A 26,651-nucleotide genomic window follows, 5' to 3' on the forward strand; every position below is an offset into this window, starting at 1 on the left:
CAATAAACCTAGAAAAGTTCTTGCATTGTAGATTACTTTTCCGTATGATGTTGAGAGGGCTTGCCATCAGTAAACTGCTCTTGGTTCATCTGCTGGAGGAGTTGGTGTGGTGACTTCTATGAAATGCATCCTCTCTTCCTTTTAAAATGCTAGATAACTCTGAGGAGAGAGTACTGGAAGTAGAGATGGATTTTCTGATTGCTCTTTGAGGAGGTGCAAATTCTGCTGATTTTTACCTGAGGCAGTTGCACAACAATCTAAGAGAAGTTGGGACCTCTAACTTCCTTGCTGTCAGAAAGTTTCCTGTGTACCGGAGTCATCTTCCTTCTGCATCCCCTGTTACTGCTCCCATAACGTGATGGATGTTTAATTTGTTTCGCCTGAACTCCTTTTTTAATGTTCTCATTTGTGTTGTAGTTGGATGCAAGTGATTCAAGCTCCAGCAGCAATCTTTCACTTGCCAAAGTTAGGCCAAGTAGTGATCTTAATAATAGCACTGGACAATCTCCTCATCATAAAGTTCAGAGAAGCATATCTTCTAGCCAGAAACAGCGGCGGTACAGCGATCACGGTGAGCAATTCTCATTTTCAGTGTTGCAGAATCTGGTGACTTCCAGTTATTTCTTTGTTTCTGAATTTGTCTCCATCCCCCAAAGGTAAGGATGATAAAAGCAGTGTAGCTCACAGCATGGGGGTTAAATAATTTACTGAGTAACTATTTTTTTTAAAAATTAGTTTTGTTATAAAGCCTTTAAAAACAGTATCTAGAGAAATGCTGAATACACCAAATTAATTCTCTTGTTCTGCCTTGTGTTATCCCTTGCATTCCTGACCATGCTGGGAAAGTCTTGTTACACAAATTGAAGAGAATGTTGCAACCCCCTTTTTCATGAAAAGCACAGCACTCCTCCCCCATGCTCTTGTATGTCTGTTCAGCTTTTGTTTTCTTTTGACACTAGTAGGTCAGCTTGTGTCTAAAACTTGAAGAAATGTCAGTTTGCCAATATTTCTTGTTTCCTGTTTCCTGAGGGTAGTGTCACTTCATTGTCCTGCAGGAATTAAATTTCTAAAGAACAGTGTCTCATACAGACTTAGAACTCTTCTGCTTAATGAATGTGCAAGATAGTAGCTGAAGGTTTTCTAGATAGCTTAAACATCTTCCTGCTCAGACACTGACTCATAAAAAGAGTCTCTGCTTAGGTCTACTTTTAAATACCTGAAGTGCATTCAGAGGTTGCTTTTCTTGGGGAACTCTCCTGGGATAACGGTTACTGTGTTTTGTGATGCTTTTTAAATAAATATATCTTACAATATACATATATTTATATGTAATTTTATGTGTGTGCGTATACATACACTTTTTGATTAATTTTTATTAAAACACTGGCTACAGTGTTGATGTATCTTGATGTATCCCCTTCCGAGGAGGTGTAATTGAGACAGCAGAAAACACAATCCTGACTTCTCCACAGGCTTTTCCCCATGTGCAGGAAAATATTAAAACAAGAGGGGGCTTGGGACTGTTGAAGGGGCTCTTCGTTCTCAGGTGTGCCAAAGCAGTTTTCTGTTCCTGGCACACCCGGGGAGGCTGGTGGCAAACTGCCGCTGCTTCTGGGCTGTTCCAGGAGCACAGTCTGCTGGCCATTAGTCCACGGTTGTGTCACCAGGTTCCTGTCTCAGGAGCCTGTTTTGTTAGAAATTGGCTTGAACAGCATGTGACAGCTTTGTGCTCAGGAAGGCTCGTCTGGTTTGAGTCAGTTACTTGTTAAGTATCTTTAAGATGACTCTAAAGGGTTTTTCCTAGCAAGCCCAAACTGATGTCAGTGTTCAAAACACCAGAAACTTCCATGAAATTCATAATCCTTTCATGGAAATCAAGTAGTATCTTAACATAGAAAGGTTTTTGTTTTTCACAATATTTTACTGTTTTCTGAAATACACGTATTTTGATCATTTAAATAATTACTTTTTTGCAACTCAATTTCCAGCCCAATTATTTTGATTCTCATGCATGAATACATTTCTATTGTAGTGAAAAATAGCTACTGCACTTCTGAGAAGAAAAATCCTGTTCCTGTTTCTCTTGTTCTTTTCTTAAGCTGGACCGTCCATCCCCTCAGTAGTGGCTTATCCCAAAAGAAGCCAGACTAGTACTACAGACAGTGACCTCAAAGAGGAAGGAATTCAGTCAAGAAAATCCAGTAGTAGTGCTGTTGCAGGAAGAGGAATTGCACCAGCTAGTCCAATGCTTGGAAATGCCAGCAATCCCAATAAGGCTGATATTCCTGAACGTAAGAAAAGTTCGGCTGTTCCTAGTGTAAGTAGAAACTCTTATTTATCAAAACCATGCAATGTTTTTCAGGGTTGAAAAAGTGTTAAATCTGTGATTTATCAGTGGTGCTGATTTCATTCATCAAGAGTAAATGTAGGTATCTCATACAGTTCCTTTTTTTCCCCTTCATCAGTCAGCTACTCAAGTTACCTTTTAATATTCCTGAAGTAGTAGGTATTAATAATTAGCACTAGTAGCTGTTTGTAAACAGACGTAATTTGGGTATTAAAATATCTTTTTTTTAAAAAAAAACAACACTGAACTTGAAAGCTGTCCCCTGAAATTTCATATGACTTGTTTCCATTATCGCCAACTACTCATCTTTGGCCTCTGTACAGAAGAGCGAAATCTCTACTTTTATTGTCCTGTTCTGTAGTTTCATGTATATTAAGGATCCACCTAATCTTTGTTCTTAAACAGGCTATTCCAAGTCATAGTTATGTATGTTAAGACTATCAAAGAAATACAGCTCTAAAAATTGTTCAAAGGTGTTTTTCAATCTGTGTTTAAAAGCAGTATGCCTGGCTTTTGTCCTTGTGGGCTTCTCCTACCTGCCCCTAAACCTCAACAACAAAAAACCCACACTAAGGTGCATAACTAGTGAATTTACAGGGTTGAACAGTAGGCATTGTGCCAACAGAAAAGAAAATCCTTTGTTTGGTTTGGCTTTAAATTGTATACTCTGTGGTGCTTCCCTCTGAGGCAAAATTGGAAATCTGTTTTCACATAGTAACTCCTGAGCCTTGTAACATTTAATTTCTAAAACTTCAGAATTTTGTATTGAAAAACTTCCTTCTTTTCAGAAGAAATAACTTTCCAGTTCTTTATTCAACTTGCAGTGGAGTGTTTTGGTTTTTTTTTTTAAACTTACCCCACAAAGCTGTTTTATTTGGCCATATACTCAGCGCCATTACTTACAATAAAGGAGAACAGAATTTCCTGAGCTCACAGCTGTCTGACAGTCTGAAGCAAAAGAAATAAATAAGATTTGTTTTACCTTACTGGCTCTGTATTGTCAATTGTCTTGGTGAGTGATAGTGATGTGTCTGGAGGATTTCAGCCAAAGAGATTCCTTGGAAAGACACATCTTCTACTGTAGCAGCTGTTACTCATAAATGTGAGCAAGAGCTCATGATTTTGGGGGACCCTTTTCCGATTTTTGTGGTCCCCTGCCCTTTCCATTGGTTTATGATCAATCCAGAACCTACTCAGATTTTTTGTCTTGCATGACAAGTAGCTAAATCTTAGCTACTGAGTCTCAAAATGGTAGGATAATCAAATCAGTTTTGTCCTACATTGGACAGTTTTGTGTAGTTCCTAATTCAGCTTTGCATTACAGTTACAACATATTTTACATTTACTGTCTTTAGTATTTTGATCTACTATTGTACACCACTCCCAAATCCTGGGGATTTATTCCAGCTGTCTTATTTCAAATTTTGAACTACTGTGGCTGAAATAAAATATGAGCTCGTAACCATAGGATACTTGTGTCTTCTGATTCAGTGTGCAACTGATCCAACTGATCTTTGACAAGCAGTGGTACATGGTGGTGAACATGGAATCAGACTTGTGATATCACTGAATTAGTGTTTAAAATTGTTTCTAGCTCTTCATGTCAGAACAAACTCTCTTCTCCCCTGCCTCCCATTTAGAGATTTGTCTTTTGCTTTCTGGCTGTTGGGGATGGAGGGAAACACTGACTTCTTACACAATTCCTGGAACTGATCAGCATGCATCTAGAAGGAAAAAAAGGATGTTGGAGTTAGCATATTGTCCTGAAGCTGAAAAAAGTTTGAGATGGAGAGTTTGTGTTCTCATCGAGCACTCAATAATATGATGAGAAAATCACTGAAGAGAAAAACACTGTTTAAAAACAATTAGTACTTTGACAGATACAGAGAAAGTAGTAGAACCGGTTCTTGCTGGAGACCCTTAGCCCGTCATGTACTGCTCTTATTAAATAACAAATCTTACAAGCAGCACTTAAGGATAAGAGTTGTACTTGTAGAGCAGATAGCTAAGTCTGGGGTTGGAGTAAGGGGCTCCAAGCTGTATTTGTAAAGTTGACAGTGTGTTTAAACTCTGGCAAACAAAATAGTTCTGCAAGCTGAACAAGTTCATGTCAAAAATCTTCAAGTTCATTGGGCAAATACCAAGTTAATAACGAAAACCTGCTACAAGGATTACATAGTTATCAGCAACTAATAACTCCTTGTTTTAGTAACTCCTTGTTTATTACTCACAGCTTTGTATTTTTCCTCAGTGCTTGTAATAAGGTTGCCCCAGATCCCTTAGTATAGCTTTAAGAAAACTGGAAGAGGAGAATAGGTGGTGTATTTGGAAAGTCTTTTAGGACCAAAAAATATACCAGTGCTCTTAAGTAAATAGATTGGTTCATTACTGTAACTCAGAAGCTGACTCTTTGAACATTTTTGATCTGTCCTCACCTCAGTGTCTCTTAATGTGAAAATAGCCTGCCTAAGCAATGGACATGAGACTTGTCTAGGAAAAGAGGAGGACTCTACACCACAAATTCATCCTTTGTGCTGTGATTAAACCTTGTGTGTATGCTCAGAAGTTTCAACGTGCTTTTGCAGTGTCAGCACCTCCTGCAAAGAGGGCACATGATGCCATGAGAATGGGCTTACACAGCTAACCCAGACCCTAAGTCCTGTTATTACATTAGGGAGTGTGGTGCCGTTGACACAAGTCTCAGGCTTCCTGTGCTGTGCATCTGTGCAATTCAGTCATGTCCACAGATTAATAGTCTGTAGATTGGCTGAACAAAAAAGTCATAGCTGAAGAACTTCCTTGATGAATCGTGAAAGGTCTTATGCTAAAAAGTGTAAAGGCCCTGATACCAAGACTGTATGCTTGCTGAAATTAAAATTTGAAAGCTTGAAATGCTTAAATCTCTTCTCATGACCTCTCAAGTCTGAGTCAGAAAAAAATGTATACTGATCCTTCTGTATTTGCATTCCAGAAAGAGCTGTGAAAGTACATCTTCAGAGTCCTCTGATTTCACATATGATTACCAAAACCTGTCTACTCCCAAACCTGAAAATGCATAGTCTTTAAAGTCTGATCTAGCACAGAGATTGCTGTCTTATCTTTCTAGATGTGCAACATCGCAGTACACTTTAATGTTACGTGCAGTCTTCTCAAGGGAAACAAATATTTAATGTTCTAAGGGAACAAGTGGGAGGAAAGAAACTACCCATTGCTGTGCATATTTCCCACCAGGAAAACAGTTGGATATTCCAGGAACTCTTAATATGTTTGGGATCACAGAACAAAATGATATGCTAATATTAATATGCAACACTTCAGTGTATCGCTGTCTTGCACACCATGACCTCTCAAGAACGTGTAAACAAAACTTCACCTTAGGTGCACAGTTTTTATTGCTAGCAAGTTTAGTAAAGACAGGGGAGTTTGCACACGGATAAACGTCAGAGGAAAGTTGATCAATCATTGAGGGCTTATTTTAAAAAGCAGATTTGAAGACAAGTGATGTGTAAGGAATAAAGTACAAGCAAGGGGCCAGAAGGACTTCTGCTGATGCTTGGCACATGCCTATCCCTAAGAAATATTCAGGGAAGAATACTTGAGAATCCTTGAGACAACTACATACATCTTATGATTTAATTAATATTTCTGCTAATCTAAAATACTCTTGACATTCTTTGTACTTTTTAACACCTGGAGGTTGCACAGTTCATTTTTTCTTTCTATTTGTGTATTCACATGAAGATTTATAACAGGTCAGCAGTCTTCTAAACAGACAAGATGGTTTCATTGTTAAATTCGCAGCTCAGGGATTGTGTTGCTTGAGATTCCCTGTATAGCAAGTATTTTGCCTTAAAGCACTAGAGGAGCTTTTGCTGCTTATTGAGAACACTCCACTTTAACAGTTTTATTTCAGGTTCGGAAACAAAAAAGGTTTGGCTACTCTTCTTTTTGCTTGAACTAGTTTTTCCTTTTTTTAATCCTCCTTCCCATGGTTCTCTGCTGTGACCATTTATGTGAAACCTTTTCTTAATGCTATTTTAAAAATCCGCTGAATTTCCTTTGACTGTCATAGCAGTAATTCTTCAAAGAACTCCAAAAGGTTAGTTGAGCATGAAGTCCCCTGCCTGATTCTTAGTGGCCACCCTTACTCAACATGTGCTTATCCAGGTGCTGACCAGTCATTCCCTTACGCCAGCCTCCTCCAAGACTTTCCCCAGCAGTGACGTTTAAAGTTAATACCCTAGTTTGCTTCCTGCTTTGCCACGTGATCCTTTTCTTTAAAGAAAACTTTTAAAGGTTTTTTTCCACTTTTCAACCATTTGCAGTTTCCTGTGTTATGTTCTTGGGGTGGGGAGAAAAAATACAAAGCTTGCCAGCTTTTACTTCTTCTACAACCTGGGGGTGCATGTTTATCTGGACCACCATGCTTTTCCTACAATAATTGCATCTAACTTTTTATAATTCTGTTATCTGTGAATTACCTAGCTTCTCAGTCGTTCCTGGAAAATTGACCGCCAACTTGGGCATATCTCCACCCTCTTTCTCTGTAAAGACAGAGGCAAAGTAATTCTATTTCTTTTCTCCCCTCTAAAGTAAGATCTGTAGTTTAAGTTCCCCTGGTTCTCTTGTCCTCAATGTACTATGCTTGTATTTAAGTGTATATTTTAAAAAATGTCTTATTAAAATTCTCTGCAATTTGTCTCTTTGACTTACTCTTCCCTGTTTTTAAAACTCATCTAGTGTTTTATATTATTTTAATATTTAGAAGTCCGTGTTTATGTTCCCACTGAATTTTACCATATTTGTTTCTTAAGTCTTTGCTTTCCTATCTTGTTTAAGGGTATGATTTTAACTTAAAGGAAAATTCTACAATCTGCAAGTGGTAAAGTATTTCAAAAATAGGCTATAAAGACATAGGCTGTCCATATGTAGCTGAATGCTATACATGCTGAGAATTTGTAATTCAGAACATTGGTAATTAAAAACTTTTAAGCAATATAAATTTTGAGTCATCAACTTGAAACATGAGAACAACTTGTTAGAATTATTTTTTCTTATTGCGTTATTCCTTAAAGATGCTGGAAGGTGTTTGTATATTGACTTAATGATTTACTCTGTTTTATAACTGTGTAGAACTAGCATGAAGTAAACCAGCCTTCAATTATATGTAGACTTAACCCTAGAAAAGCCTCTTGTAGGTAATAACAAGCCTGTGTTTTTTAATTGTAGAATAATACTGCCCCCGGAGCAATGACGCGGCGCAACACATATGTTTGTAGTGAAAGAACCACTGCTGATAGGCATTCAGTGATACAAAATGGCAAGGAGAACAGGTATATGAAATGTCTTCCTATGGTGTTTGTCCCTTGTCTTCACATTTCCAAAAAGTTGTAATATAAAACTCAGTAATTTTCTAGTATAATTCTTAATGAAAGGTGAGTACAGATCTTTGATTATGGCGTACCTGTAAGTATGTTGGGTTTTTTTTCTTATACCAAATTAATGCAGTCTTTATACTTAGATTGTGAAAGGAAGTTCCCAATTTCTGGTTAAATATATCTCGTATCTGTACAGCTTTCATCTTAAATCAGTTGTTAACTCCTGTAGTCAAACAACATATGCTTGCAGAAGAGGCTTATTTAGTGTCAGACTACAAAGTCCATCTCTCTTTGGGCATTCTCTCTTTACATTTTACTCTGAACTGTACTTTGTTTGTATTAATTGGAATACTGTTTTCTCTACAGAGTCTTAGGGAGAAAGCAATTTTTTGTCTGAGCAAAGATGAAACACTGATAGGCCATTGTCTTGGACTGAAACATCCCTTCCCAGTATTTACAGAACTCATCTTGAGAAGGGAAGCACTGATACCTCCATATTCTGAGTGAAAACAGTCAGAAAAATAACAGGCTTCCTCTTGCTTTACTGAATGAAAACCTGACTGGAGCATGCAATGAAATTGAAGTTAACCAGCTCATGTGTTAGTACTGTAGGCTAGTAGACTACTGATGTCTAGTGCCATCCTTCCCTGTGTACCAAAGACTGAGGAGAGCTGTGGAAAATGAATGTAACAGAGAATGTAGACATTAAGTACAGTGTAACACCTGTGAAGAATACCACCAAATTTTCTGGCTGGCTGAGGTTTTCTAAGTTCCAACCAACTGTTCTTCACAGAATTTTACTGGTCTCAAAAGCTGGTAAATAATTAAGTAGTTGACTGTTGGCAGGAGAGCGCCCAGATAGCTAGTACTTAATAAAAATGCTTAAGCTTGGAGGAATGTGTACCTCTCTCCTACTCTTCCTAATTTTATCCGCCCCTTCTTAATTTTATGATAAATTGTAAAAGATAGGAAGAAAATCGTTTTCTTGTAGCTCGTGTTGAAGGTGGTGACAGATCTGCCATTTTTTGCACAAAATTTTTCCTCTTCCTTTTGGCAGTTCGTAAGGAAGAGTGGCAAAGTTGTGATGTTGAATGGAAAGTCTGTCTGTCCCTTGTTTGACTCCTGGAGCCTAGGGATAAAGAATATGATTTTGACCCTGTCTCTTCCTCCTAGCTTTCTACAAACTGAAAGTGATTAAGAAAAAAGTCAAGTATAAATTTGAAGAGTGCCAAAAGTCTAGCTGGCCAGCTGGGCCTGCAGTCAACTGTCTTGTGAAGTACAGCACAGCTATTTGGTACTGTCTCTTAGTGTGTCTGTCTCAGCCTTCATTGGTTAGTCCTTGTTAATGTTACCAAGTTTGTTTAGATTAAAGCTCACCATCCTTTCTTTGATTTGATATGTTGATAGTTTTTTTTCTTTCTAAAATCTCTTGCAAAAATTAATCTTTCTCTAGTTTTGATCAGATCTGATTACTTGATTTCTTGGTTTAATAACATTTTTGTTCTTCTTTAAACTAATATCTTTGCAATATCTCATCTATGATTATTATGTATTTTTAAAGTTATTAGATATTGTTTACTAGGAATGCTTGAGCTTCAGATGTCCCATTAATTTAGGAGTAACTTTATGTGCCTAAAGACCTCTCTTTTCAAGTTGATATTTTTTTCCCCAGCTTCAAGTTTCTCAACAAACCGATGACTTTCTAGTTTGTCACGTGTGGGCATTAAGCTCAAAGTTAATGTTGAGTAGTACTTGGTAACTATATTAATTGTATTTTATATCTATAATTGATATAAAATAAACATTGGTAAACTTATATAGTTTACCTTTTATTGTCAATATGGTATCCAAACATCATTTGCTTATCCTGCAAACTTTAGTCTGATTTGGGTCACTTGAAATGTTTGAGCATTTATATTTTCACTATCAGGAAAAAAAATCTTTATAGCTTTTATCACATATTTTTGATTACTAATTTTGTTATTTTTTATAGAGGATTAAAATGAGAGAAGATAATGAGAACGCATTGCCAGTTGTTCTGCAATTGGAGACTTCTCATTGTCTGAAAAGCTTCAACACTGTAAACTGCACATTCATTTTGGCACAGTTTCAGAATTACTGTGATTTGGCACAGAATTCAGAATTTACGTCTGAATATATTTTGTTGCTGTAACTGAGCAAAGGCTTGACTAATCACATGAAATACAGGGACCTTTAATGCAGGCTACATCAACATGGCTATTGAGGAGAATGGCGCTTCAGAATGAATGCTGCCTGCCTTCAGATGTTTCTGTAGTATCTCTAATATTATTATACTCTGAACTTGGCAGAAAGTAACTCTAGAAACTTGTAATGGATTTTCTTCTGTGAAGCAAGATCTGAAGTACAACCTGGGCTTTGTATAAATCCAAGGTTTTGTTAAAAATGCTTTCTTTGCTTTTGAAGTGCCTTTTGGTGGCAAATGCTAAAGGCAGGAGGAATTATAAATCATTTATTACAGATTTGGTTTTAGATTTTCCATAGCCAATCAGATACTGACTGTGACCCAGTGAAAACTTGAGAGATTTGCTTTAAAAGGCAAGATGCGTGCATTTAAATTCTCTATTCTCTCTGTAGAGAAAGTGTTAAAATGTTGATTGTTCTGCTTTTCTCGTGCACATTGAATTCTGAGAAGGCACTTTTTCTCACGGTATGGAAACTAAGAATTGATAGTCAGCTAGTGGACTTGATGTTGGAGAAAGTAGTCTTGAAGACCTCATGCAAGACTGGTAGAAGCAAAGAGTTTTTAAGTCCCATGTTCCTACTTTAACACATTGTGTGGCTGAGACGGGCATTCTGCTGGAGATGGCTCTGGCTTTCCTCCAAAGTCTGAACATTAATTAATGCACTTGGGGACTCATGAAACACTCTTCATAATGATAGGCAATTGCTTTAAATCATTTGTGTTACAAATGATTTACAACAGCCTCAGATTTTTAATAAGCCTTGGCACTAATTGGTGAATGTTAGCTTGCTGTTTCTGTGTTCCCAGGCTAGTAATTCAAGGAAGCTGATTTCTAGCAAAGCTTCAGAGGAAGATACAGAAATGCTGTAATATGTGCTCTGGTACCTTATTGATACCTTTAGCTGTCACATCTTTGGAGGCAGGTGACTGAATAAAACTTGGGTCTAATGTGTTGTAAAAATAGATTCTTTCTCCTTTATCTTTTGCAACACATTGAGAGGAAAGGAGCTAGAAGTGCTTGAGAGGTTAGTGACCAGTTATTTGGGGGTTGTTTGACTTGAAGGTATTGCTTTTGAGATGAATGTTCATTTCCTCATAATGTCTTAATGCCCTGGGGTAATGTAAAAGCTGGCTGTGTTGCAGGCTTTTGTTGTAGTAGTGCTTCTAGTTGGCATCCTGCTGGATTCTGCATTGTAAAGAGATGCATGTGTGTCTCCAGATGAGGGTTTCTAGATTCTGAAAAGTTAAAAACAAAACAAAGAGGTAGATTTTGCTAACTGTTTCAGACAGCAGTTATATCTGAGGTGTGAGGTGATTTCTACTAGTGCTTTGGGAGCTAAGCCTGAGGAGTGGGTCAGCTGATACTTGTAGCTGTGCTAGCAGTCTCCTCTCCAAAGTCTGACATACCAGAATGAGATAACAGGGCTTGAATTTCAGTATGTGTAACCATGAAGTAACTTGGAAGTGAACATGCAGTCATAAAATTGACACTGGGAAGTCCTGATTTCTTAACCTCGAACAATATTTCTGAATTACAGTTGCCTTAATTTTAAAGCAAACTTAAGATGAATGACATATGGTGTTGTAGCCTGAAAGGCCCAATAGATCTTGTGGCTTCTCATTTTTTTTCTCATCCTTATTACTAGATAATGTGAAGGCTGCAAAGAGTCTTTTGGCCCAGAGAAGGAAAAAGATTTCATGCTCCTATTGTAACATATTATACAGCTGACAGCTTACTGGCCATTCTGCTAGGACAGCACTGTATACCTTCCTTCAAAGCCTGAATGGTAATTTGGAGAATTTAGGGTTTGTGTCCAAGCAGTATGATATGCTCTTTAACAGCCATACCTCTTTCTTCAGAGAACACCAAGTGTTATTCATTGCCTCCTACATGTACAGGTTGATTAGTAGTAGCCTTTTTGTTTGGGCCTCTCTGGACTTGTTAAAGATCATGATGATGTTTTTGATTGTGCCTGTGAAATCCCTCAGTTATCAGATGTAGATGGAGATTGGACAGCTTGCCTGACTTACACTGATTTCTCTTTAACATTGATGCACTCTGAAAACATAGTATTTCACTGCAGTAACGGAGCTATCATCAGTCTTTTGGAAAGTGCAGTTGGTGGGTTCTTCATGAATTTTTTAATGTTAAGACCAATATGAGTTACATCAGTGCTTTATACTAGTGCTTTGGCACAGAACACTGGTTCAGCACATTCAGGTTCTGTACATGAAGGAGGGTATCACTGCAAACTAATGCTAATGGTAAGAGAATGATCACTTCATAGATGTCAAGTGCTATAGTGAGGAAACTTTTTAAGGGGAGTGCAGTGTAGTTACTGCTGTTTACGTAGAAGAGGGCTGTTAAGAGTTCGTGTTCTTTCATAAATCAGCTAATAGAAGGAAAAGTTTGCTTTTTTTCTATGCAGTAGTTTGTTGTTGGTCCATCATGCTCTTCTTTCTGCCTCTGCCTGAACCCAAACCCCCTCACAGCCTGACAGAAATGTTCGCTTACGCAGCTAGCCCTGCTTCAGTTTGTACTACATCCTTCTCCAGTGTTCGGCTGCGACATCAGAAGTCGATGTCCATGTCAGCCTCAGTGCACACGAAGATGATGTTGCCTCCAATAGACAATGGCGCAGATAACTTCAGGCCTATGTAAGAACCTGAAATCATTGTGAAACTAACTTATACCCACTGCTTCTTAACTTTGTGCTGTGGAATTTTAGTCCTAGATTGTTCTAGTATATATTGCCCACAAGATGTGTGTTTCCTCATTTTTTTTTTTAGTCTTGTTTACATTTGTCTTGTGGTGTGTCAGGCTGTCTGTGACATAATCCTGCAGTAATGAACCTTAATTTTTTTTCTTAGTGTTAGGAGTATTGGACATTCCCTATTGTCAAAGTTTGGGAGACTTTAACCGTGTATCCTGAAGGACTTCACTACTTGGAGTGGTTTGCTTGTAGAGAATTTTGTGTTGGATACTTTCAAATTAGCAAGATTTTCAAAGATATATATCTAGAACGTGGAGGGAGAGACTCTAAAGTTACCTATTGCTTCTCTTTCCTGGGAGGAAACCTTACTCATCTATTCTTTTATCAGTCTTCTCAGTGAAACATTGTATGCCTAGTTTATCTGGTGTTTTCCAGGATACTCCTGTTGCATTTTTCTGCCTATGTAGGTTTCTGTTTCGGCAGCCTTTTAATCCTAACTTCTTACAAGTTTTGATTCCATATGGTGCTGTAATAATGTTGATATTTCCAACCCCGACCTATATAAAAGTGTGTGCTTATGCTTTACTGTAGAACGTAGTGTTTTGTGTTTCCTGCAGAACCTGTGGTAGTGCTTCTGTAAAGAAGTTCTAGCGTTGTTTTTTGTCTTCTGCTCTAGCACTATTCCCGATCAAAGAACTCCTGTTGCTTCAACTCACAGCATTAGCAGTGCAACCACACCTGATCGTATTCGTTTCCCCAGAGGAACGGCTAGTCGGAGCACTTTCCACGGCCAGCTCAGAGAGCGACGTACTGCTACCTACAATGGACCGCCAGCCTCCCCCAGTCTGTCCCATGAAGCAACGCCACTCTCTCAGACTCGAACCAGGGGTTCCACTAATCTATTTACTAAACTAACTTCAAAACTCACAAGAAGGTAAGCCTCTTAAAATGGTAATGCAACATTTCCTCTTTATCAGGTAGTAAAAATACTTAGTAGTTCATTGCTTAGGTGGTTTTGTTCACATTCTCTGATTAATGGCTCAATAATTTCTGCATCTTAAAATGCACTGGCATATGATTTTTTTTATAGTTCTTTTTGGTTACAGAAGCCATTTGTTTTTAGCACTTGAATCAAATGGGATAAAAAGTGAGACAGTTTGGTCTGTGCTGTTTCTTCTGTGCTCTTCATCCTCATGTCTTGAGGTACAAATGCTGCAGAGCTGAAACATTTCAGCTCAGCTTAAAAGCTGCTCACTCTGACTGTATGGTCTGTCTGTAGGCGGCATAAACTAGGATCCCAGTCGTGATATTTAATGTAGCGTTAGAAGCTCAGGTTGTGTTTCCCAGTCACTTAGGCTGTCAGTGTTTCCAGAATAATCTCGCTGACAACTCATGAATAGAAATATCACAGATTAAAGGATAGAGTCAGGAAACAAAGGCATCTTTTGGCAGTAGTGCTAGCATGTCATATTAAAATAATGGCAGTACTATGGTTTCAGTCTAGGCAGGAGTCTGGTCAAGCTGTGAAAAACTTACTCTTGTTTTGACCTTTTAGTTCATTTGCAGATTCTGGGTTTGGCATGTGTTGGTCTAGTCAAAGCCTATCTTAAGCAGGTGTTGTTCCTGCCCTAATAGTCTTTATTCTAACTGGACTTCTAGTTTCAATCCATACATCATTTCAGTTAGTTCCTACAAACCCTAAAATTGAAAACCACCTATTTTCCTTGTGTATTTAAAACCTGTCAGTTCACATACCGCATACTTCAGACCACTCTGATATCCACAACTTGTGTTTGCAGAAGTGAGGGCTTGTTTATCTTCACCTTAAGATAATCTCCATACTTTTGTACCCTCCTCATCATGTGAAATTTTTTGGAATATAAAATTCTGATCTTGGCCTGCTTGCTTTTTGTTTTAGGCTTACATCACATGAGCACCAAGCTGTTTCTTTCCTGTCTGTTCTGTGACTATACATGCCTCCCTCTCATCATCCTCTTCACAGTCTCCCATTCCTACAAAATAATGCTAAGCCAAAGTCCAGTTTTTCATGACTAGCTGATTTCAATTTAGAGAGTAAATTTCTTTAAAAATGTAGAAGCTGTTTATGTGAAAAACAAAAATGTGACAGCCTAGCCTTTGGTAAATGTTTAACCCTGCTCAGGTCTCTGCAGCTAACACTTCCTTAAGAAATACTATGCTGTATGGAATTCTTTTTTTTCTTCTTTTTTATGTTGAGAGTGAGTGATAAAATATTAAGGTTTTTTAAGGGTTAAGTCATCCGCTTTTTGTCAAGTGAAGGCTTAGTCAGACATATCCTTTTGGCACATCTTTCTTTCTGTACTTTTGTTTGTAATATCCTTACTTAATTTTCCATCTGACATTCCAATTGTGGACACTCAAACTGTGAACATGTAAGCTTTTTTACTCAGTTGTTTAGGCAGCATTCAAACTTCTATCATTACCTCCAAGTTCCAACTTTTGCAGTGCAGTGTGGTTTTCTTGAAGTTTTTCCCCACTACTTTTGACAATAGTTTAAATTCCATCTGGACTTGATTAAATAACATGCAGTTGTAACACAATAGCACTGTTACAGATGGTTAAGTTTGCACTTGGGGAAGCTCTTATAGTTTTGTCTCTGTTATATTAGGTGCTGTACAAACTACTAAGGAGGTGGATAGTGCCATCAGAGGAGATGGTTATGTTTCTTGTCTTTAAATAAAAAAACCCTTAAAACCTGTTAATTTATTCTAGCGTTTGCTATGGGGAATCAGATTCTTTTGGTTATGAACTACTTACGTTCTGGTGTAGGCAATTGTTACAGCTTCTGCCACTAAATTAACTAAACATTAAAGACAGTTTTTGACACAACATGGCTCACCTAATCTTATGAAGGAAGAAACCTAACTGAACATACTCAAGATCTAATTATAGTAAAATTAATAATTTTTGCTATTTGAAATAACATGAAGAAAATCCAAACATATTTTTATATGACCTTGCAGATTATGAGTTTTAAAGTGTTTTGACACCAGCATATATTTTAATTCATAATAACTACTGGTGGCGTATTTCCCAGAAAATCAAGTTTACAAGTAGCAGTGCTAAGAGTTTGACTCTTCAGACCCTGAGTCATCTGCCTAATCTCAGAATGTATTGAAGTGTAATTTCATTGTGCGTTTTAAATGAGATCTTTTTTGCATGTTTCACTCTGAATAGCTTTTTCAATTTATTTTGTACAAAACTTTTTGTTAATTATTATTTTGGCTTAATTTCTTTTAGAAACATGTCATTCAGGTTTATCAAAAGGTAGGATTTATTTATATTTAAACAAAAGTGGCTCCTGCAATTAACAACAGATTTGGCTTTCTAGCCTTGGTTTTCTGAAAACTAAACTTTCTGCTGAGAACTAAATACTTTCTTTCTTGAGAGGAAAGCATAGAATAAATCCATTAACTCATGATGATACTTAAGAATCTGTGGCACCTGTATAACAAGATGCTGAGCATGCCTTGTGAATTCTTCTTTCTTCGATAGAGTTGGTAGTACCAAAGTAATTCTGTTCTCTGTACTAATACACTTAGCATGCTTATGTTTGAAGAATGAGGTGTTTGATAACAATGATGAAAGTATAAACAAAACATAAGTTTACAAGCAAATAAAGGTAAGTGGTGCTAAATTTACATTCTCTTATCCTTGTTTTATATTTTATTAAAAAATCAGTTTGAAGTGTTGTCTGTAGTTGTTACAATAGAAACTGAACACAGCTGTGAATCTAACTGTTCTGTATGAAAGATTGGATGAAGATGCAATGGCTGTATATTTATTTTAAAATGGGATGCTTTTGCTGAAGTGAGTTGCAGCTGAAGTACAAATAGAGCACTTCAGTTATAAACAAAAAGTATAACATCTATGCAGATTTATTAACAAAAGGGAACAGCTCAGAAATCTGGTTCACATTTCAAGCCTAAAGGATTGAATTTAATTTTACAGTTTGGGAATGAATCAAGCTGCTGTTTATCTTATTAATCCATTAGGACTAATGGAAGTTGATTATACAATTTTAATCTGGAGGTAAATTTTCAATTAGAATTTTATAAAACTTCGTTTAGTTTTATCATATCTTGGAGCTTCTTGAAGGGTGATACTTTCAATTCCCAACTAGTGATCAAAATAAGAAAATGGGGCCAAAAACCAGACATCTGTTTAAACTATCAAAATGCAAGGCTATGCATGCGACTGTCATATGGAGTTTGTCAGACCAATTCAAGGAAATACTTAGATTAGGGGGACCTGAGATATGTAAATTGATGCCTAAATTTGGGTTTATTATGTACAGTCTGAGCCTAAAGGTACCCTACCTGATTAAATGAGCAAATTCCATGCCACGGTAATAATAATCAGAGCACTTCCAAACACAACTATGTTTAGAACTGGTGTTGGTTGGGTTGGCTGACGTTGTCACAGCTGACTTGAGAAAAGGAACATGCACCAACTGTTAAGGATAGAAACCATCCAACACAACATACAGATGAAACTGAGCAGTGGCAATAGTTTTAACCCATTGTACATCATAAACTGTGACGTACATGCTGCTTCGTAAGAGGGAGCTTTTGTCTCTCTGTAGTCACACTGCATTTAAAACAAAGGGTAGTGATTTGTGCCACCTCCACAACTGGATGCATATGAGTTTGTTACCCTGCTGCTCTGAAGAAAGATAGAAAATGCTAATATGAGTACAGTTTTAAACTAGGTGGTTGTTGTTCAGATTTGAGACTTGAAGGTAATTCTTAAATTTTTTAAAATTTTCTTTTGACTTGAGGCCAGGAATCTTACGCTATTGTGGAAATAGCTGCTACTGCTTCCATGAATATGTCTTGAATAAGAGATTTGCAAAGTCTTACACCACCTACACAGGACCAGACTGTGCTTTTAAAATTCTGTTTTAAGTGTGCGTGGTGTCCCTCCATACCTGATCTGTATGTAGGTACAAAATTAAATTGAAATCTTGGGAGTTTTGGCAATTCCTTCTTGCTTTATATCCTGTGAGTCTTACCTAAGCTCACTGTCTTTGACACTGAAAGAACTACTGTAACCCAATAGTACGTATATATAGTACTGCAACATCATTCTAGGGAGCTGAACAAAAGTAGATAATCAGTCGCTGCTTTTTAAACTACCTCAGTACACAGAGGGATAAAATATCTCTTGTACCATGCACTGTCCTTGCCGGTCTGCCTATTGTGGAAGTCTAACTTTTTTCTGACAACAAAAATTACTTTCTATGTTCTGGATTTTATTGCAGCATCTTTTCTTCATTTCCATAAATTGATCTTATTTTACCATCTCTCACTTTTTGCTGTTTTTCTATATCTTTTTAGACAGTTTTCTTTGTGTTTATTTGGATTTTTAACAGAGTGTACAAAGATGTAAAGAACAGAATACACAGCATAACTCAGGACAGATGTATGGAAACATTCTTATTTTTGAAAGCCTTTCACAAACCATGAAGGAGATGGTGTATAGGCATTGCATGACAAATGAGAACATAACTTTCCTATATATTTGTTCCATTCTCAAGACCAAGGAGTGTCTTGGTCCATAAAATTAATTTATGTAAAAATACAAGCAAAAGCAGAAAATCTAGAGCATAAACTAGCAATTTGCAGTTCGTGCAGAAGCGAAGATTTTGTTAGCAATGAGGAGGCCTCAGGGCTGCATCTGACTTGCAGACCCACTGAAACAATACTGGCAGTACAGTAAGTGACTGTTCCCAAAGCAGCAGTGCTGGGCTGTAGAACTGGACCATAACCGTGTCCTTCGTGAGGAGGGAGCATCTAGAGAGACTGGCAGAGCTCTCCAAAGCTTGGCATGATGGCTCATATTTGAGGGTGCGCGTCACCGAATGCAGTTCCTCGTGCTAAATGAATGGAACACTGATGCATGGAAAAACTGAACAAAATATGGATTTTCTGAGAGGCTTCCATGGAAGAGTGTTTATTATTTCAAAGTTGCAGGTATTTTCTAAATAATGACCTTTCTTACATTTCGAGTATAGTGATTTGGAAACTGAAGAGGTTGAATTAATTTCAACCTAAAAGGGGTCTAAGAACCTCCTTAAGGGATTTTTCCTTCCAGACTTTTCTGGCTAGATTCCAGTAACAGTAAAATTATGTGTTGTTGGGGAGACTGGTTATGCTCCCATTCTCTACAGCCTTTGGCAAGTTTCAGAAAGAACCCCCAAAACTCCCCCCAAAACCCCATAATCCATAAATTCTTGCAGTTCTTAAAGCTGCCATCATCCACTTCGTAGGAGCACAGTAAGGTCTTTAAAATTCAAGTACTTTCAATTTTTCAGTTGAGCAGTGTCTTCAAACTTTGTTGCTTGCTTTGCCCAGTAAAATGAGCCTTTCCCAGATCATGGATTTGTTCAGTTGGTGCACATGATGGTTTCTCTCTTCCCACCTACCCCTTCTCAGTCCTACAGAGTTGTAGGACTCAGAGGATGAGTTCATGGACTGTATACTCAGACCTTAAAAATATTTTTCCACCTTCTACTGTATCCACCATAGATAAGTAGCACAAGATCTCATGAAAACAACTACCATTAAAAACCCACTTTGAAGTGCTAGAATTAGTTGAGGACTTGTCAGTTGTTTTCATTATCTTCCTTATCCTTTTTGCTTGTGACAGCTGTTCATTAGTCAATGGCAAACATTTCCTAGCAGAGACCCCATCATGCCGTGCTGCACAGTACCTCAGAGAGCAGGGTTCTGATCGGATGCTGTTGTGACAAGCACCTCATAGCTGAGTGACTTACCGCTTTATTAATTGGATTTCTGTTGCAATGAACAGTGAATTTTGAACAAGGAGCAGGCCCAGTAGCTCCTTGTAGCTCCCAAGTGCTTGCCACCATGCTCCTCACGGTGCTAGAACAGGTCCTGTGCCCTCGTGACAGGGGCTGCACAGAGTCATCTTACAAGCCTGTTTCCTCACTGCAACCCTCAAAAAGAAGGGAAGGAGGGAATTAAGCCTTGTAACACCCCCCACACCCTTATATAAATACTGCTGTGCATCAGAAAATAAAACTTACTGTCTTACATTCCTACGCCTAGACACTTGTCAACCAAACTGCTTTAATAATTTATGTAATTCAGTGAAGCCATGTACTAGCTCAGGGTAGTCTTGGTCAGAGCCTTATAAAGGCACCTTCCCTGTGAGCAGAATTAATGCAGAGATGTTGAACCATGGTACTGCAATAATGGGAAGGTAGAGGAAGATGATTTTCCCCTTAATTGTGCTTGATACTGGGCTTTTTAAAAATGGTAATGATCAGTGATGTAGCTTTAAGCAATGCAAGAAGACATAAAACTTCAGCTTACTCATAGATGTGGAAGATGCGTCAGTGTGGGAATTAATAGTATGGAGTTACCACAGCTTGAGAAATCTTGAATTTACCTCTAAATTTTTGTTAAAATGTATATGCAACTTGTTCTTTTGCATTAAGGTGTCTGGTGTTGTTTAAACACCTAATACCTTAGATCTGATGTGCATGCGAACACACAGGGTGACCAGACTTGCCTGTAAATAGGGTATTTTTTTGGATATATGTTGTATTCCCATGTAAAACTTTTAAATATCATTAGCCTAAAAGTGATTGGGAGTTACTTCTCTTTTAGGAGGTATTTACTAAATAATATGGTAACTTCAATATGTAAGTTGTAACTTTAGTTTCAGATTTTTTGCTTTTAGAAGCTCAACTTTATTCAGTGAGTTAGTGTTCTACAGTATTAATATGTATAAATATACATTGTAAAGATTAGTTATGGTCTTTTTAAAAACTGTAGTTTATAGACTTCCATTTGGCTTGTCGATATGTTATTCTGAATTTGGTCTAACCGACGCAGTTCTTTACGTCTTTGTTGCTTTGTATTTTAACACACCTTTGGTATGATTGCAGTATCTTTTAGCAACTACTCAGATGTTGTATATTGTAGTGTAAGATTTGTCTTCTCTTTCCCACTTCCTTTTGCTTCTGCATTCTTTTCAATGAGGCTCCCGACTGAATATGAGAGGAACGGGAGATTTGAGGGCTCAAGGTGAGGGTAAAATTTTTGTTTAAAATGTTACTACTTAGGTGAGTTTGAACCTTTCTCCCCTTGATTATGTGGCATAGTGGCTTCAGGCAGCAGCTTTTGTTTTGTGTAAGGCTTTGAAACTAAACATAGAAGCATTTCTGTCTGCAAAATGGCTATTAAAGCACTGACTGACTTGGTTCTAAACTTTCATCTTTCCTGTTGCCTTTTCCCTTGTGTGTTTTTTTGCATTTTAGTCATTATAATTTGCTATTGTCTTGTAGATGTGTAGGTAAGTGGCCTCTACTGAGGCTGAAAACGTGTGGGATAACCACTGAAGGGTGACAAGATATTTTTTATCTCCAAAATCACAGATAGATAAACAGTATTTTTCATGTTATACTCTTCTTCAAAAATCTACGTATCAAAAAATACTGGAAATGATCAAACTTGTGCTGGTTCTGCTAACTGTTCTGAAGTAGAAAAAGCTTTCCAAAACAAAATGAGCCTTGAATCAAAGTTGGTGTTCCCCCTGTCCCCTTACAGCCTTACTAATTAAAACCTTAAAATTAAAAAAAAGTACTCCTTAATATGCTGAATTTTATAACATCTGGCAAATAATGTAGCTGGATTTGACAGCATAATCCTGTGACTTTCAGTTACTGGAGGCCTTTCTATTAGAAGATAAAACTCTGAAATAGGTTGAGATTTTATTTAGTTAGTTTTGAGCTTGATATCACTTTTTATTTAACTTTTTCATAATTGTCTGCTTAATTGTGGTAGAAGTAAAGCACTGTGTAACTAGAAATTCATTGCCAACTATTTTAAAGAAAAGCCTGACTTAATATTGTAAATTGAACTTTGAAGCTCAACATGAGACCTAAACTGCATGGTTTGGGGTCAGTTAGGTTAGGTATTTTCAGAAAACATTTAAGCATGACGGTCAATATATTTAAGTCTTGTGTCCTGAGGACAAGTAAATTTAAAGAGCTGACTGACAGTGTGCAAATATTCATAAGACAAATCTGTTACATTTTCTCTTATTCTTGTATAAAGACTTTCCTTATTCTTTAACCGCATGACCACTGGTTTTAACTGAAGTAGAAGAATCATTGCTAACTAGAAATTTCTGGAACATTTTTCTGTGTCCTGTATAACTTTATCCTTACCAAAGGAAAAGCTTTTTTTAATGCTAAAAAAAAAAAAGTTTCAGACTTGGGAAATGCAGCCTCAGTATTTTGTGCTTTATCTCTTAAAACTGTGACAGTAACAGTAACCCTTTTATTCACCATCTTTACTAACAGTGTTGAGGTGGTGTCTAATAGTGACTTACAACTCCTTCCTCCATTTCAGCCTCAAGGGCATAGCCGCATGACTTGTACCAGCAAAAGATTTTGTCACTTTACCTCTATCAGTCATTGATATTAAAAAAAAAATTACTGGCCAACTTAGAAACAAAGTATTTCCTCCCTGTTGAAGGTAACCCCAGTAGCCTACAATGTGGTGGATCTCTAGCGATCATCTCAAACACTCACAATGCAGAAAGGCCAGAGTGAAACCAAACCAGTCCAGAACTGGGTGGCACATGTTGGCCCTGGGGCAGTAGGTGGGTGACCCCTGGCAAGGTCTCCCAGTCCTGCTGCCCTTCCTCCTGCTGGCAGCTAACTACCATGGGACTCCATGGGCCCTCCCAGTGCTTGGTGTCCAACCTGCTGCGCAGGAGGAGGTGCGGAGGAACCCCCAGGACCTTTCTGCATGGGCTTATCCCCCTTGTATATGAGCAGGCAATTCCCATGGGCTGGCACTCCCGCGACCTGGCCTGAGCACACTTCTGTCACAAGTCGCCACTGTTTGAATGTTCCAGAAACTTCTAGCACGCAGCTGGTGTTTCCAGCTGTCCACGTGGCCTGAGAATAAGGGTTTGAGCAGAACCTGCCTTAAAATCAAGTCGTAGGTGATGCATGTAGTTGTACCTCTGCAAGGTCATTTCCCTCATGCTCCTGACTCCAGTGACTTCCAGTTGTGTCACCTGTCGTACCATGCCTCCGTTTCAGCCCCAACCGCTGATGCTTCACCTTGACTGTGTGTTTGTACAGCAGCTAGGGAAGCGGGGTATTGCTCGCAGCCGGAGCCTCTAGATGCTGCTCTAATACTGGTAGTGTGCGTTGTGTGTTAGTTTGCTTCACTAACGTGAAACATGGAGAAGGTAGCTGGCCCTGCTAACTAATAAATTCCTGTTTTTCAGCCGCAATGTAGCTGTGGATCAGAAGGATGAGAACAAGGAAGCCAAGCCTCGGTCGCTGCGTTTTACCTGGAGCATGAAAACCACCAGCTCCATGGATCCCAATGACATGATGAGGGAAATACGAAAGGTCCTGGATGCCAATAATTGTGACTATGAACAAAGAGAGCGTTTCTTGCTTTTCTGTGTCCATGGAGATGGGCATGCGGAAAACCTTGTACAGTGGGAGATGGAGGTGTGTAAACTGCCAAGACTGTCCCTGAATGGAGTTCGCTTTAAGCGGATATCGGGAACATCCATAGCTTTTAAAAACATTGCTTCCAAAATTGCCAATGAGTTAAAGCTGTAACAAGAAAAATAGTTAAGTTGTAAATTAGTTAGCAATTTCAAGTGTTTTTGAGAATTCCAATGGAAATGTATAGAATAACATTTAGGCAATAACTTCTGCATCCTTCTGAATAGTGATATTAAAAAAAAAAAAAAAAAGCTGCTGAGCTGGGAGGGAGAGTTGGACTTTTTTATAAGTGCACTACAGCATTAAAGTTGCCTACTATGTAAAATATTACCCCTTCTGCTTTATTTCCATTGCTCCTAAGTCTTTGACAACAAATTGAAACACAGAATATATTCATTTAAATATGCCTCCTGTTTGTGTGGACGTGTGAATGTACAGTATGTGTGTATAATATATAAAGTATTATATGTAAACAATTCATTTACAACATCGAGCTGTACCAGTACCTCTTTTTGGGCTAATTTTGGTGCTAAAAATTGAAATGGCCAAGGAGGAAACACTTGAGTTAATATTTAAAGTAACTGAAGCGATAACCAGTAGACGCAGGTTTACAGTTCACTGCTGTGTTAAGAAAAAAAAAAAGTGTGTGAAGGGTTTGGATTTATGGTTGTGAACATTATTAGTCCTGTTTTCTAAGTAGATCTCATGAGATTATTAAAAATTCACTTTTACTGAGTAAGTCTTGCATTATATTTTGCCCACCTATTTATTATTTAAGTCTGAATCAAATTTTAAAATGTAGTTGATTTGTGCATTAAAATTTGGGTAAACGCTTCCATTCTTCTGCTTCTGCTAAGCTACTAAAAGTGTATCTTTGTCCTTTTGGCTTATGAGTATTGATTGCAGCTAAGAACATTTTTCTGTTGTTCCACTGTTCCTCTACAGAATGAGGCAGTTTAAAAGGATGTGCTAAATGATGACTAGTGACTTCTTCTTTCAGAGCAAGTTCTCCACCTTAGACTAGGTCAGTCTGATACAAAGCACAAAAGGACTCTCAAATAACGACCATATTTTGATGCAAGTCGCCATGTCTGAGACGGTGCCATGTTGAGGTATTGCTGCACAGGTGGCAGTGCTGTCCCCTGCGTTCCGGGTGCGCACAGTATTGAAACCCCGAAGTGGGAATCAGATTGGCTACTGATCTCTGTTATAACATCCAGATTGCTAAACTACAGCCATAGGCAGTAGCAGTTAAAACTTTTCCTTGCAGCTCTCTTCCAGTGTGCTTCCTCTTGGCTCTGGTTGTATTGCTTTTTATGGCTTTGTGCCAGCTGTGTCTCTAGCTTCTGCAGAGGGAGTCCACTGTCACTCTTTTAACGTGCAGTGTGGAAACTTGCCCTTGATGAACTCTCTGATGGCCAGCTAGCTTTCTGTAGGACGTGAAGCTACTCTGGGATGATCCCCGCTTTTTAACCATCACTGTGGTGAGCCGGATTTGATTTTGCAAGCTAGAATGAAGAGATTCCTTCATGCTTTGTTTCCTACTGATACTCGGTTTATGTCGTCAAGGACTTCTGTAGATAATATCCTGCATTATCTACGTTTTGTATTAATGTTTTATGGTTATGTTTCAGAGAAGTACTTAAGCATGTACTTAACATGTGCTTTAAACTGGAGCCTAAATTTGCATTTTAAATTTGCAGTGAGCTAATAGTTATTCATAGTACACAGTTCAGATTCGACCTGAGGTGAAAATGCAAAATCCTTAATATTTTGCAAGTTAGTTCTTGTGATCTGTGGTCTGTGAAGGCAGCAGACTTCCTCTCTCTTTCCCCCTAAGCCTTGGTATTGATTATGCTAGTTTAAAGGGTAATCATAGTTGTTAAATGTAGTAAATATTCCTGAATTTGCATTTTTTCTCTGTATATTCTGTATCATGCCATGGCTTGAGAACTCCAGGTGCTACCAGAGTTCAGTTGGCTTTCAGTGCTCTGCCTGTGCCTGTGCTGCTCAGTATGGTTTTTTTCCATGAAAACTCCATTTTGTAATAGCAATAAGACATTCAGGGCAGTCATTGTACTTTATCAGGTGAATGGTCACCTATCCTTTCACTTTCTACGTTTTAAGCACTCCTCCAAATGTGTTTTTTTTTCACCCGGCAGCGCACTTTGTTGTCTGAACTGAAAAAGTGTTCTGGTAAATGATGTAAATCTGTATTTGATGGAAGTTCCAAAAGGTTTCATATTAAATGTTTTCTGAAATACCCTCTTCCTACTTCACCTGTTAAGTATGTAATTGTTTCTAAGAAGCGCACCAGTATCATAATTTGGACATTTAAAGTTTGTATTTAAGTATTTTTCTTAAAGCATTCTCAACAGGTTCTTTCAGAGTAAATATGTATTTGAGGTATTAAAGAAAATTTACTTAATGTAATAGGAAACAAATTTTTAACAGCTTCCTTCCCAAATGCCTTGTAAAATTATCAAGTTGCAAGAATACATCCTTGTTTCTTTAGCATACTGCATGCTCACTGTTCAAGCCTCTAGGAGTTGCCTGGAAAGGAAAACTGCTTTCTTCAGATCTCCAAACCAAAGATGAACTGCTTCCCAAACACAGGCCTTGTACTTGTTCATATTCCTTGGGGATCTGTGTAGGTTTATCAGCACTGCTGCTGATATAACTACACAACTGCAGCTGTTTTTTTTCTCCTTAAGCGACAAGTTTTTAAAATAATTGGAGGTCAGTGTGTGGTGAGGAGGTAGCAGCAGGCCTAGGTGTTTTGAGATGTGCATCTAGTAACCAAGAAGTGGTTTTACATAATGGCATGACTGGTGTACTGGAATGTTTGGTCTGAATGGTGTGTTGGGGGGTGTTTGTAATGGGCTTGTGACTAAAGGTTTGCATCGCTAAAATCCATGTCATCCAGCTCTAAAGATGTCTTTTGGTTACCAGGTCAGTCAGAGAAAAATTCTTAGGGTTTTGGTTGCAGGGCAGTTGACTGCCTTAAATGAAAGTGTTTAAAGATACATAATTTTTTTAAAAAAAATCTGAACACTGAGTGGTAGCAAACAAGTTCAGATGAACTTCTCATGCAAACCTCCCCTGTACTTAAGCTTTCTAAAACACTTCAGTCTGTGTGACCTCTGCAAGGTCTAACGTCCTCAGCCACATTGAGAAGTAGAGGGGAGTAGGTTAGAGGAACAGCTAGTCCTGCTGGTCTGAGCGTTTTGTGTACTACTTTTATTCAAGCTACATCTGGTCCAATCTTTGTAGGCTCAAAGATTTTTAGTACAGATTTGGGCAAGGTTCAATTTTTTTTTTTGTATTACAGTGAAATTTCAAGATTAAATATAGTGAGATATTGTATCTCACTTTATCTTAATTGCAGTGTTTGTCAAGATAAATTAGATTATTAAAAAAATATATATCTGAAAATAGT

General features: G+C 37.9%; 1 protein-coding gene across 25 annotated transcripts in view; it reads left to right on the forward strand.

The window, feature by feature from the left end:
* Positions 1-25,486, forward strand: part of MARK3 (microtubule affinity regulating kinase 3) — a 63,992-nt gene extending 38,506 nt beyond the window's left edge. For 3 of the 25 annotated variants that reach the window (XM_074908712.1, XM_074908714.1, XM_074908737.1), the window contains 9 exons: positions 418-571; positions 2,100-2,317; positions 6,833-6,910; positions 7,577-7,680; positions 12,443-12,607; positions 13,340-13,597; positions 15,943-15,969; positions 20,715-20,759; positions 22,981-25,486. In XM_074908712.1, the coding sequence (XP_074764813.1) occupies positions 418-571; positions 2,100-2,317; positions 6,833-6,910; positions 7,577-7,680; positions 12,443-12,607; positions 13,340-13,597; positions 15,943-15,969; positions 20,715-20,759; positions 22,981-23,326 (1,395 nt within the window). In that variant the 3' untranslated portion in view covers positions 23,327-25,486. The remainder of the gene's footprint in view (positions 1-417; positions 572-2,099; positions 2,318-6,832; positions 6,911-7,576; positions 7,681-12,442; positions 12,608-13,339; positions 13,598-15,942; positions 15,970-20,714; positions 20,760-22,980) is intronic. The other 22 variants (XM_074908723.1, XM_074908726.1, XM_074908733.1 and 19 more) reach the window with 16 other exon arrangements.
* Positions 25,487-26,651: the final 1,165 nt, after the last annotated feature.

Source organism: Athene noctua, chromosome 6 (assembly GCF_965140245.1).
Source record: "Athene noctua chromosome 6, bAthNoc1.hap1.1, whole genome shotgun sequence".
Classification (NCBI taxonomy): Eukaryota; Metazoa; Chordata; class Aves; order Strigiformes; family Strigidae; genus Athene; species Athene noctua.